Below are 12934 nucleotides of genomic sequence, written 5' to 3'. Positions count from 1 at the left end.
GAACGTACATTGAATACATTCACACAAAACGTACACATATACATATAAATTAAAATTATACTTATATAATAATTATATACATACATACATACATACACACACACACACACACATATATATATATATTTGAAACAGAGTTTCTTTGCATAGCCCTGGCTATCCTGAACTCACTCTGTAGATCAGGTTGGCTTCGAACTCAGAGATCCACTTGTCTCTGCCTCCCAAGTGCTTGGATTAAAGGCATTCCGCTACCACCCAGCTGTAAAGATAATTATTTTTGTTGGTTTTTTTGAGACAGGGTTTCTTTGTAGCTTTAGATCCTATCCTGGAACTAGCTCTTGTAGACCAGGCTGGCCTCGAACTCACCGAGATCCACTTGCCTCTGCCTCCCAAGGGCTGGTATTAAAGGTGTGATCCACCAACACCAGGCAAGATAATTTTTTAAATAAATAAAAGTCCCAATGGTGGTAATGAGGGGCCAAGTGCCTAGTGGGTATTCTGCCCACCCTCATATGGCCCATATTGGCCTCAAATTCTCTCTGTGATTAAGAATTACCTTGAAAGTTCTTAACAGAGCTATTTTTTGGATTTATGCTGTGTGTATAAGAGTTTTTGCTAGTGTGTGTGTGTGTGTGTGTGTGTGTGCACCACTTGTGTGTAGTGCCTGCAGAAGCAAGAAGAGGACATCAGAATCCTTGGAATTAGAAGTATTGTTAGGAGGCAACATGTGCGTGCTGGGAAATGAACTCTGGTCCTCCAAAAGTATCCTTAACTGCTGAGCCATCTCTTCACCCACCAGACTTACTTTCTTTTCAGTTATGTGTGTGTGTTTGTGTTGGGGTATGTGTGTGAATACAGATGTACAGATGCCCTTGAAGTCCAGAGAATGTGGTGGATCCCCAGAACTGGAGTTACAGTCAGTTATGAACCTACTAGAGATGGGTGGTGGGAACTGAACCTGGGTCCTCTGCAAGAACAGCAAGTGCTCTTAACCACTGAGGCTTATCTCTAACCTAGGAACTGTTCCTGAAAGAGAAAATTCAGGATTGGGGAGTTGGCTCTGAAGTTGAGCTTTTATCGGGCAGTGGTGACACACACCTTTAATCCCAGCACTTGGGAGGCAGAGACAGGTGGTTCTCTGAGGCTAGCCTGGTCTACAGTGAATTCCAGGACAGCCAGGACTACATAGAGAAATTCTGTCTTGAAAACCAAACACACACACACACACACATACACACAAAGAAACAACAACAACAAAACCCAAATCTGTTTGTTACTCACGCGGAGGACCCAGGTTTAGTTCCCAGAACAAAATTTTGAGTAGCACACAATTATTCTCTGGCTCCCTGGAATACACAGGCACACACACTTATGCACACACACATAATTTTTTTTTAAAGACAGGCTTTTTCCTCTTTGTAGTCCTGGCTGTCCTAGAACTATGCAGACCAGGCTGGCCTTGAACTCACAGAGCTCCTTCTGCCTCTACCTCCTGAGTACTGGATTTAGAGGTGTAAACCACCACACCTGGCCACATACATAATTTTTAAAAAATCCTTTAATTAAAAACAAATCTTCATTATTTATCCGGCAAGTACAAGGCCCTGGGTTTGAAACGAAACAAAACTACTTATTTTTACTTTATTTTAAAGGGGAACCTCTTTCCCCTTTAAAAATCTTTTGAGACAGGGACTCACTATGTAGCCCTGGTTGGCTATGCGGATCATGATGGCTTTGAACCTGTGATCTTCCTGCTTCTGCTTCTTAAGTGTTGGGATTGCAGGCCTGTGTCATCACATCAAGTTTTTTTTTTTTCAAAAAAAAACTTTTAAGATTATTCATGTGGGACTGGTAAGGAAGCACATTTGCTTTTAAACTCAGCACTTAAAAGTTGGAGGCAGGCAGATCTCTGAGTTCAAGGCCAGCCTGGTCTACAGAGTGACCAGTTGCAAGAGCGGGAAAATGCAAGTGGGAGTGGACAGGGGCTGGTACACTGCGAACCCTGCTTAACTACTGATAAATACTCTAAACTGTCTGAAGGAACAGCATCTGTGTAATTCACAGCGTCAGGGCAATATAACAGCTTTTTAGAACTGGCTAGGATTGGGGAAAGTGGAACCTCAGAACACTGTAGAACTGTTGTGTATGGCTAGGGATCCAGCTCAGTTGGTTCTTGCCTGGTAACATAGCAACAGTGGTGCCTGTAATTGCAGAGGTAGGAGCACGCAGATCAGAAGTTCAAGGTCATCCTCAGCTATGTAGACAGCTTGAGGCCAGTCTGGTTATATGACACCCTGTCTCAAATAATAAATTAATAAATTAAGGGGCTGAGGAGACGTCTCAGTGGGTAAAACATTTATCATACGAGTCTGGTGATATGAACTCAGATCCCCAAAAACCAAGTAAAAAATCATTGTGCATGCAAAGTCCTGCAGGCTCTTAGTAGGAAATGACAGCTTGTTTAAAATAAGGTGAAGAACAGCTGGGCGGTGATGGCGCACGCCTTTAATCCCAGCACTTGGGAGGCAGAGGTAGGCAGATCTCTGTGAGTTTGAGGCCAGCCTGGTCTACTGAGGGAGTTCTAGGACAGGCCCCAAAGCTACAGAGAAACCCTGTCTTAAGAAAGCAAACAAAACAAAACCCCAAGGTGAAAGATGAGGGTTGACACTCAAGACTTTTTTTCCCACACATACGCCATGGAATGTCCATGATAACATACACGCTGACACACCACTAAATAATAGCATTGTGATTTAAATTCCTGATGTGTTAGTTCCGGCCCTTACAGTCTCACTGTGTTAACCAGGCTTGACCTTCACCTTACAGAAGTGACTAATGAAATGCCAGCAAATAACGCAGGGGACAGGTCCATGTGGTGTTTCACTCAGGAGCTGCTCAGCCCGAGAAGGGTGCTCCCGAGTCTACACCGCTATGACCTTGACTGTGTTTGCAACTGCTGGTGAGACAGCAGAGAGCCGCTAAGGTGGCAAATGGAATCACAGGCACAAGCTGTCCTTGGGTGGGAGTGGTGTGTCTGTGGGACAGTTCATCTGCATGCACACATCTGTGTGTGGCGGCCAAGGCCAACAGCAGATGATCCTCAGAAGCCGTCCACCTGATTTTAATTTTTGGTTTTTCGAGTCAGAGTTTCTCTGCGTAGCCCTGGCTGCCCTGGAACTCTGTAGACCATCATGTGTGTGTGCATGCGTGTGTGCTCATGCATGTCTGGGGCCTGGGGAGGGTGTCTGATGCTATAGAACTGGAGTGACAGATGGTTGCCAGCCACAAGGCAAGTGCTGGGAATTGAACCTGGGTCTTCTGGAAAAGCAGCTAGTGCTCTTACCTGCTGAGCTACGTCACTAGTGCTCCCTCCCACACTATGTAGTCCTGGCTGGCTTAGAACTCACGGAGATCATCCTGCCTTTGCTTCTCAAGTGCTAGGATTAAAGGCGTGCGCCACCACTGCCCGGCTCCCTGACTTATTAAGCAAGGTCTCACTTTGTTAGGCTGGCCTCCAGGTTGTAGCAATCCTCTAGCTCCTCTTCTGAGTGCTGGGATCACAGGTGTGCACCACTGTGCTCAGCCAAGACTTTTTACTTTTGGTGCTGGGGATCAAACCAAGAGCCTTGTGCATACAAGTTCAACCACACCCCAAACACATCAGTGTTTATACTTCTGATGTGTATGAGTGTTTTCTCTTGCCGTATCATCCAAGTGCCTGGTGCCTGCAGAAGCCAAAATAGGGCATAGGGCTCCCCAGGAGCTGGAGTTACAAATGGTTGTGAGCTCGCCTGTGTGTGCTGAGAGGCAAAGATTTTTACAGGAGCGATGAGAATAGACGTAGGAGCTGCTCAGATCAATATTAGGAGGAATCAGAGCAGTGTTGAGGTTATTCTGACTCAAACTGCGGAGGGGAACAGTCTGCAGTTGTTGTGGTTAGCAGAGGCCTCTCTGGAAGAGCCACGGCTTGGTGTGTTACCTGAAGTCTGCTCATCCGATACATCTGTTTAAAACGCGCTCGTAATAGCATGGATCAGGTATTGTTAGCTGACTTCCTGAAGCTTAAGGCATGGTGGCACACTCTGGAGGCCCAGGCTGGAAGAAAAGGCTACAGCTGGATACAAAAAGAAAGGTGCTGGCAAGATGGTGTGGCTAATAAGAGCGCTGGGGGCTTTCTGAGAGGGCTCCTGTTCAGTTTCCTGCACCCACAGAGGCTGACAACTCTCATTCCAGTCCTAGCATATCTGATGCCCTCTTCTGGCCTCTGTGGGAAAGTAGGGAAAGTTCATACACAATATATATATATATATAGATAGATAGAGAGAGAGAGAGAGAGAGAGAGAGAGAGAGAGAGGCTCTCTACATAGCCCTCGCGTCCTGGAACTGACTATATAGACCAGGCTGGCCTTGAACTCACAGAGATCCACTTGCCTTGGTTTCCCCGAGTGCTATGGATTAAAGGTGTGTGCTACCATGCCCAGCTAATAAAAATTGTTTTTTTGAGATAGGGTTTCTCCATGTAACTGCCCTGGCTGTCCTGGAATTCACTTTGTAGACCAAACTGGCCTCAAACTCACAGAGATCCACCTCTGCCTCTCTAATGCTGGGATTAAAGATGTGAGCCACCATCACCCGGCAAAAATTACTTAAAAACCACGAGGCATCGTTCTGGCTTTCAATAGTTCGGGGTCTCACATTCTCAGTCTGAATGTGAAAATTTTAGGATCCAAATATCGACCTCTCAGGATGACATAGGGGAGGAGGAAGGACTCCATTCCTAAGCAGGGGCCAGTTCTGCTTAGAAGACACAGCTTCTGACAGAGCTTCTCAAGAGCAGGACAGTTCATTTCTGTCAGCGAGAGCCTCCTTGCCAGCCCAAAACTGATAAGAGTTCCCTTGGACTCTCCTAGCCTGGGCTCCAGACACTCTTCGTGGGACAAGACAACAATCAGCTCGACTCGGACATCCCAAAAGCTGGAAGAAAGTCTGACTCCACTATACAAATTAATCGCCTTCAGTTTCCTAGGGCACATCGGGAAATGTAGTTTTTTTTTTTAATCCTGGATAGGAATCACTTCCGGGTTAAAAAAAAAAAAAAACAAACACCAAACCGGCGTAGTCTAAGTCTTCCTCCAGCGGGCCTAGAATTTTCCTGCTACCAGAAACTTGTTTTCTGGGTTCCGGTTGCTGACGAGAGCCGCTACTTCCCTCTTTGACTCATTGCATATCTGCGCATGTGCAGCTCTCTCACCGAGGTCTTCGGACTACACTTCCCAGAATGCCCGTCGGTGGGCGGGGCCTACCCGTCCCCGGGGAGGGACGCAGTTGTTCACAGGAGACAGAACCTCTGACCTCGCTCTTTTATTAACAGAAAAGTGTGTCCGCACTTGGTGTTCGGTGGCCCATGCCGGGGCGTACTCAGTGCAGCCCGCCCCTGTTCCTTCCTGGAGTTTGGGGTTATCAAACCCCGGCTGGCGTCTTCTCCTGGAGCTCAGGATGCCGGGGCAGCCCAAGCCGAGGGTCCGGCAGCGCTGGGGGGCCGGGCGGGGCCTACCTGGCCCATGAGGATCTGTACCAGCAGGTCGGTGGCCAGCACATGCGAAGGCTCCTCGAAGCCGATGGTTAGTAACTGCTGGTAGTCCCCGGGTGGCTGCGGGCACAAAATCCTGGGGGCCCGAAGACAAGCCTGGACTTGAGCGCCCTACTCCTCAAGGCTGGGAGGGGCTTTCGGTTAGGTGGGGGGGATACCCTAAGGTAAAGTGTTTCCTCTGCTGACAAACTCCTGAGTTGCAGCACTGGACTTGAGGCTGTTAATCACTTTCCTACCTGTGTCTCCCTGGGAAAGTGACTTATGGACTCTGAAAACATGTTTTCTTCATTGTAAAATGGACTGGTCCACACATTTATGAACTGCCGTGTAGTCTACATAAAGCACTTTTCAGGGCACAGTAAAATGAGGTCCAGTCATTGGTGGGGTTCTGTCCCACCCTCCCTCCGACCTCAAGCCCACGTGGCCATCGCTGACAGCCTACCATGAATCAAGGTCATCCTCTGCCGGGCCTAGGGGCATCCAGCGGCCGATGGACCAGAGTTTCTGGATTTGGGGGCACGAATTGGCTGGACCCTGGCCTGCATCTTCCCATGTGTCTCGGTAACATAAGAAGTAGCTGAGAGAGGAATCAGAAGGAAAAGCAGTTCCCTCAGTTTTTCTGCTGAGGGCTTTCTTTCTGGAGATGAGGGTTCAAGTTCATCTGTCAGAAGTTGCCTTAAGTTCTTAGGTGGGGATGTGGGGATGTGCCGAGGACTTTCCTCCCTGGCGGCTCAATCTGAAGGTGAAGTGGAGTTAAGAAAAACTAAAGGAAGAAGGGGAGGCTCAGTGGTGTGCATTGCTGGCCTAGCAGATGCAAGGTCCTGGGTGTTATCCCAGCACTGCAAAAGGTGTTCATTTTCCTGCCTTGCTTTTCACTCTCTTGGTGGTGCTGTAGAGGCTCAAGCTGACATTCAACATAGGAAGGGGAAGGGTTTTGGTTCTGACAAGGAAACTCACTAATCCACATGGGAGTCTGGTCCTTGGCTACTGGCCTCTGTGGTGGTTTCCAGGTTCCAGCGCATCTTCTTATAGAGGTACCTCGGGAAGTGACTGGCAGTGTACGCAGCTGGGGTGCAGTACCGGAAGATGGACACATCGTGGGAAGGGCTAATGGAGAACCTCCCGCAGAAGAAGCAGGAGATGCTAGCAGGAGATAGAGAGTGGACAGCAAGCTGGGCCCTGGACTCTGCCACCCCACAACTCGTTACCTGCCCCCTTACCTCAAAGGGTTGGTTTCCTCCAGGTCCACGAACCCGAAGGAAGCATACATGAGAACTAACTGTTCCAAGCGCAGGGTGAGCTGCTGGGAGATCTCCAGCAACTGCATGGAAGGTGGGAGATTTCCTGACCTCAGATGGTCGGCCAGAAGCCATCCTCCCATCCCTAGGCAGGAACCCAAGGAGAATGGGACCTGGTAAGGTACACACCCCCTTCCGGACCAGCTCCTGCAGAGCTCCGTAGATTGGAGGGACACTCCTTGCAGCAGCCTCAAGGTACAGGAAGTAAGGTTCGCACATCGTTAGGAAGGTGGGCATGGCCTTGGCTAGCTGTTCCTTCTGTACGCGGTCCCTGCTGAAGGGAGAAAGGGGCCTTCACGTGGCATCACTCTCCCTCCATCTCCAGGTGCCCCATGCTTACCACCTGTATCCCCAGTGCCAGCTTAGCGTCAGCGCGCTTGCATAGCCCATGCGGAGCCCTTGGTTCCATCCCCCGCACCCAAAAATCAAACATAAAAAGAGGGACTGGGAGGTTGTCACTGGTCAAGACTGGGCCGGCCTCGCCACAGGTTTAGTCTCAGCGCTCGCATAAGAAAGATCCCCCGGTGTCAAGTCTTTTTCTCCTTCATCTTTCAGAACCACCTGCATCCGTCGTCGGTTAGGATTTGTGAAAATGCTGACACCTGGGCCGGGAGTGCCCCCGCTGTGGCCCAGTGCTTGCCTAGCACAAGGGCCTAGGTTCCCTCCCCGGTGTGTTTGGAGGTGCACGCAACTTAGTTCTCTGGAAGTTTTGCGGAGTGGGGCTCAGAAAGCTGGGAGTTAAGCCAGCCTCCAACAGACAGACAATCCCTTTCCCCTGGTCCAGAAATTGGATTTTTCCTTGGAAATGGAGTATTGCCTCCCACATTGGAAGTTCTCTGGCCAGAGTTAATGCAGATAGATTTTGTTTGGCTGACTTTCAAGGGTTTTTTTGTTTTTGTTTTTTTTAAAAAAAAAACTAAGTGAGAATTTCAAATTTGGCAGGCAGTACTCAGTAGACTGAGGCAGGAGGGTCGCCAATCCCAACGTGATGAGATACTATAAAAAAAAAATTGGCCAAATCAACCAACAAACCAAAAACAAAATTCTGAAAGACTGGCGCTTGGTGTCCCAAAAGCCCACCATTGCCTGCCCCTGCCTCTCAATTCTCCACAGCCCTCCGCACACTAGTAGAGTGTATTCCTAATCAGCTAGCCGTGAGTAGTCTCTGGGCCCTGAGTTCGTTTTTTGTCCCTGGTGTGAGCTGTACAGCCTGTCCTCCTGTCCTGGAACCTGGGCCCCAGCACTTGGTCACCTGTAGAGCAAGTAGCTTTGAAAGTCATCCGCCTTCCTAAGCAGATAACGGAGCTGGTCAGTGATGGGGCTGAACATGGAGTCCAGTGGGAGGCGAGCAGGTCCGAGCTCCGCTGCCAGTGGCTCCCTGGAGGACGCGGAGGCTGGCGTTTCCATCAGCTGCTGTGCCCGCTGGGGCTCCTGCTCCGCTGAGGCCTCGGGTCTCCCGGCGGGCGACCACGAGGGGTCTCCATAGGGCGGCGGCCCGGGTACCAAATCGTCCGAAGGCGGTGCTACTTCAGGTCTCAGGGCCAGCGACCCGGCGAACCAGGACTCCGCAGCCATTGGGCATCCAGAGCAGGCTCCTCCAGCCTCCGCGGCGTCCCAAGAGGGCAGCACACCTGGGGCCGACCGGTCGGGACAGTGAGCACCGTCACCCCCTCGAACCAGCCTCGACGTCTCTGCCGGCGCCGCCCCGCGAGGCTTTCGCCTCTTTTGAATTGAAGCACGCGGAGGGCCGCGCAGCCAGGGCTTGCACTGCGCACAGAGCTCGGCGGGCACCTGGCGCGCGGGGCAGGGTGATGCCAAGGGCGGAGCCCCAGTCCGGCCCAATAGACGTCTGCAGGTTGGCGCCTTTTCTCTCCCAGGTCGTTGACCGAGCTGAGGGGATTCCTAACATGTTAGGAATCGGGGGAATGCGGGTTACCGAGAGGCCTAGGCTCCACCCCAGCTGCTGACCCCCAAGATCAGATTCTTCACTGATGGAGCTGGGATCTGCCGGTGAACCTACAAGAGACTAGTGACTACCAGTCACTTCTACAATAAAGACCCTCAGACAGTGATTTGATTTATCCCATTGTCTCCTTTATTCCAATATGCCTGCCCTGGTCGGAGAACACACCTCTGACACTTGTAGATTGGATTCCTATCCAAGTGCAAAGACTGATTGGCACTTAAGTACAGCTAGGAAGCAAAATACATTAATTACAAGGCTTGTGATAAAGCAGCAACAGGTGTCACACTGTCCTGCATGACCCTCACCTTCTTGACTGCGTCAAACTCATTTGTCCTGTTCTAGAAAGTGAGTTTTTATGACGTCTGCTTCATGAAACTAGAGAGGAAACAACTAAAGTGTGCAGTTAACAGTCTCAACAAAAGCTTGACAGGTGGTTCTGGAATGAGATGACAAGACAAAGCAACTATTCTGGTTCTCCTAGAGATTTTTGTTTTTTTGTTTTTCTTTTGGTGAGACAGAACTGCAGGTAACCCAGGCTGGCCTTGAACTAAGTAGCTAAGGTTAGCCTTGAATTCCCGATCCTGCTTCTGTCTCTGAAATGCTGGGGACTACGCGTGCTGCAAATACATTTCCTTTCTGCAGCACTGGGGAATGGGACCATGGCGCTCTGCAGGCTTGGAAAGGACCCCTGGAGTCAGTCCGTCTCTGGGGGCTGAGCAAAGCAGTCACTGTTCTTCCCTCCTGCCCCCACACTAAACTCAAGGTTCTTTGCACCTCCTGCCTCCATTCAGAAAATGAACTCTTTTTTTTTAAGTTTTATTTAAAAAACCTTCGGTGCAATATTAAAAAGCAATACAGCCAGGTGGAGCAACAATGGACAGACAGAAAGGGAAGGAGCCAGAGGACCCAAGGTCCCTTACCTCACCTGTTTTCCAGAGGCTAGAGGTCAGGGTGGGGGGGCGGGCAGGGAATGGGTGGTGGAGCAGGAGAACCCACCACCAGGATGGATAGGCAGAACAGAACACTTATATAAGATAACATCTGGCTGAACTGAAGAGGGTTTGGGGGCCACAGGAAGCTCCCCTGATTTTTTGTTTTTCAAAAAATGTCCTGGTTTGGGGAGAAAAGATGGCCCCTGTGAATGGGCCAACCAAGTCCTCCTACCCCACACTCCATGGCTGTGGAGAGGGGATGTAGTAAGGTAGGGGTGTGAGAAAAGGGGAAAATGGAGGAGGGTACCCCCTCACTGGAGTCTGTTAGGAGAGTCAAGGGTGTCCCGTGTCCAGTTCCTGGGCTGTCAGGGCGCTGTGATGCGATCTGGACTGGCTGGGGTAGGGGCAAGGCTGGCACTCAGCCGAGGAAGCCATCAGGGTCATCCTCCTCAAAGTGGCCTTGCTGGAGCACCTTAATGTGGTGCTCGTAGATCTTCAGGGCTGGGCCCAGGCGGATGGACAGGCCAGTCAGCACATCTGTCCGTTGCATGAGCAACAAAGACTTGCCATCAATTTCCTGGGCAGGACAGAAAGGGCAGGTCAGTGGACACCTGCAAGGGCCTGGGTGGAGCCGTGTGCAGTCGCGGGCTGGGAACTCACCTGCTCCTGAAAAGCAGTGGCCTGCTCCGGGAAGCCTGCCTCAGTGAAGTATTCCACCACATCCATGACTGTCCACTCCACTGGGTCGGTTGGCTTCTCTTTGCGTCCAGGACTACATCAGAACAGAGAGCAACAATGACTACCATACAGCTCTGATTGTCCAACACGCCCAGGCGCTAACCCCAATATTCCTAACGCCTCCACTTACGGACAGCCAAAAGGTGTCCCATCAGACCCAGGCAGGGCTGGTTTTCCTGGGGGCAAAGGCACAGGAGATGGCGAATCTGGAGCAGCCGTAACACAGGCTGGGAAGGCAAAAGCAAGTGGCAGTCAGTCTCCAGGCTAGGGTTCCCGGCTCCTGCTCTGCACCGCCCGACCCCAAGGGGGTCCTTACCTGACCCCCCTTCTTTATTCATAGCTGTCATCGAGAACACCTGGCGTGTGCAGCTGCCAGGTGCTGGTCCCCGCCCTTCATCCTGGCCCTGGTAGGGTCCACAGGGCGACCACTCCTTGACCCTTTCCTTCGCATTCTGAGGGGCCCGCTCTCCATTAATCTGGTGGTGCTGAGCACCTGCGGGGCGGTCACTCTCAGGCACTTCTGAGCCCTCTGATATATTGTCCTCCTCCTCCTCCTCGTCTTCATCATCGTCTTCGTCTTCTTTCTCAAACACCCGCTCTTCTCCACCTCTCTGGGGGGCCAGAGAAAGAAGCAGGCAGAGTTAGAGTTCTTCTAGTCCCGGATGGAATCCAGTGTCCGACGCCACCTTTGACAACAACACGGAGTAACTTTTATGCTGTCGTTTCCGTGCCAGGCTCTGGGTTAATAAAGCCCTAAATAGCCAAGTCTTACTAAACTCGCTCAACAACCCCCAGGGGTCGCTACTATCAGCAATTCTCGGTTTACAGCCCAGGAAACTGAGGCCCCGGCAGATCAGGTCACTGACCAAGATCACCGTGTTCCGAGTCCGCGGGGTCCGTGGACGAACCCCGGCCACCTGATGTCCCGCTCCCTCCCGGGACTCTAGTCCCCGCCAACTTCGCCCGCACCTGCCCGGTGCGCTCACCTTGCTCCGCGCCGCGCGTGCGCTAGCGGCCGGCGGCGCCCGTCCCGGCCTGTCTCCGCGGGGCAGTGCGAGCGCTCCCAAGCGGGTGCGCTCCAGACGGCTCCGTGCCGCCTCCTCTTCCAGCAGCCCCTGCACGCGGCCGCGAGTAAGGCGGCCGCTGGGGCCGCCGCTGCCCCCGAGGTAGCGCACGACTTCCCGCAGGCTCACGGGCCGCGCCGGGCCGCCCGCCCGCGCCGCGCCCCCCTCCGGCGGCGGCTGTGGCTGCGGCGGTGGCGGCTGCTGCTGCTGCTGCTGTGGCGGCGCCGGCGGCGGCGGCTCCCGGGCGGCGACGGCGGGCGGCGGTGCACGGCGCGGGCCGGCTGGGGGCGCCGCGGCCGGGGGCGCGGCGGGCGCTGGTGGCGGCGCGGCCAGGGGCGCGGCCCGCTGCGCCCGGGAACCCGGCTGCGCGGGGCCGGGAGAAGGGGGCGCTGTGGCGGCGGCCGCGCGGGGCGCCCGGGTCGGGGCGGCGACGGGCGCGGGCGGCGGGGCGGGCGTGGGCGGCGGCGCGGCGGGGCCCCCGCGGGGGACGCGCGGCGGGGCGGGCGGGGTGGCTCCGCGGCGGGGCGGCTGGACGCGCGCCGCGTTGCGGTACGAGATGCTCCCCTTGTAGCTGACCCGGAGCACGGCGCGCTGCTGGATCAGTTTCTCGAGCTCCGCGCGCGTGCGCTCGGGCTCCGGGCCGTGCCGCCGCCGCACCATCCGGCAGATGCGCTCCAGGTCCGGCCGCGCCTTGCGCGAGCGCAGCGAGTCGATGGTGTCCAGAATCCACTCTTGGTAGTGCGGAGAAGCGGCGGACGACGAGGCGGCGGCCGCCGTGGTGGCGGCCGCCGCCGTCTCCGGCGGGGGTAGGGCCGGGGGCCCCGCCATGCCTCCCGCCCGGCCCGGCTGCACGGTGCGCGCTGCCTCCCTCCCAGCGCGGCGCCCCCTCCCCGCTCCCCTCCCTCCGCCGCTGCCCGCCTCCTCCGCCTCCCCCCGGGGGGCGCAGCGCCTCGGCGGAGCGGCGGCGGCGCTGCTGTTTCTTCGCAAAAAAAAAAAAAAAAAAAAAAAAAAAGAGAGAGAGAGAGAGCGGAGAGCGCGCGAGAGAGACAGAAAAAAAAATAGTGAGAGAGAAAGAAAAGAGGAAAAAAATATGCACACACTCACTCACTCGCACGCACGCACACAACAGCCCCGCTTCTGCTGGGCGCGCGCGGGGCCGGGGATGCGAGGAGGGAGGAGGGGAGCGCGGCGCGGCCGGCCCCTCCCCGCCGCCGCCGCCGCACGCGCGCCCTGCGCCCGGGACACTCCGGCCCCCCTTCCTGCTCGCCCTCCCCCGCTGCCCGCCTTCCTCGCTCCCTCCCACCCCCACGCGCCCGCTTTTAAGGTGGAGCCCAGGCCCCCGCCCG

At 53.9% G+C, this 12934-nt stretch overlaps 2 protein-coding genes and 1 long non-coding RNA gene across 3 annotated transcripts; 1 reads left to right on the top strand and 2 right to left on the bottom strand.

Annotated features, from left to right (window-relative positions):
- Nucleotides 1–5491: 5491 nt before the first annotated feature.
- C22H19orf67 (chromosome 22 C19orf67 homolog) lies at nt 5492–8463 on the bottom strand. The gene is made up of 6 exons (XM_048444494.3): nt 8141–8463; nt 7018–7162; nt 6811–6911; nt 6548–6733; nt 6033–6167; nt 5492–5666 (listed from the first exon to the last, which is right to left on the bottom strand). The coding sequence occupies exons 1-6, from the start codon at nt 8461–8463 to the stop codon at nt 5492–5494; spliced, it is 1065 nt and encodes a 354-aa protein (XP_048300451.1).
- Nucleotides 6943–8960, top strand: LOC125407139 (uncharacterized). Its single transcript, XR_014999220.2, has 2 exons — nt 6943–7083; nt 7444–8960. It is a non-coding gene; the product is annotated as an uncharacterized LOC125407139 (long non-coding RNA).
- Nucleotides 8961–12456, bottom strand: Samd1 (sterile alpha motif domain containing 1). Its single transcript, XM_085682180.2, has 5 exons — nt 11511–12456; nt 10841–11135; nt 10655–10751; nt 10447–10558; nt 8961–10363 (listed from the first exon to the last, which is right to left on the bottom strand). Exons 1-5 carry the CDS (start codon nt 12414–12416, stop codon nt 10205–10207), a joined length of 1569 nt encoding a protein of 522 aa, XP_085538306.2. The 5' UTR covers nt 12417–12456; the 3' UTR covers nt 8961–10204.
- Between the last annotated feature and the right edge of the window lie 478 nt (nt 12457–12934).

The sequence above is a fragment of the Myodes glareolus genome, chromosome 22, assembly GCF_982192425.1.
Source record: "Myodes glareolus chromosome 22, mMyoGla1.1, whole genome shotgun sequence".
NCBI lineage: Eukaryota > Metazoa > Chordata > Mammalia > Rodentia > Cricetidae > Myodes > Myodes glareolus.
This window is presented reverse-complemented; position numbering and strand designations above follow the sequence as displayed.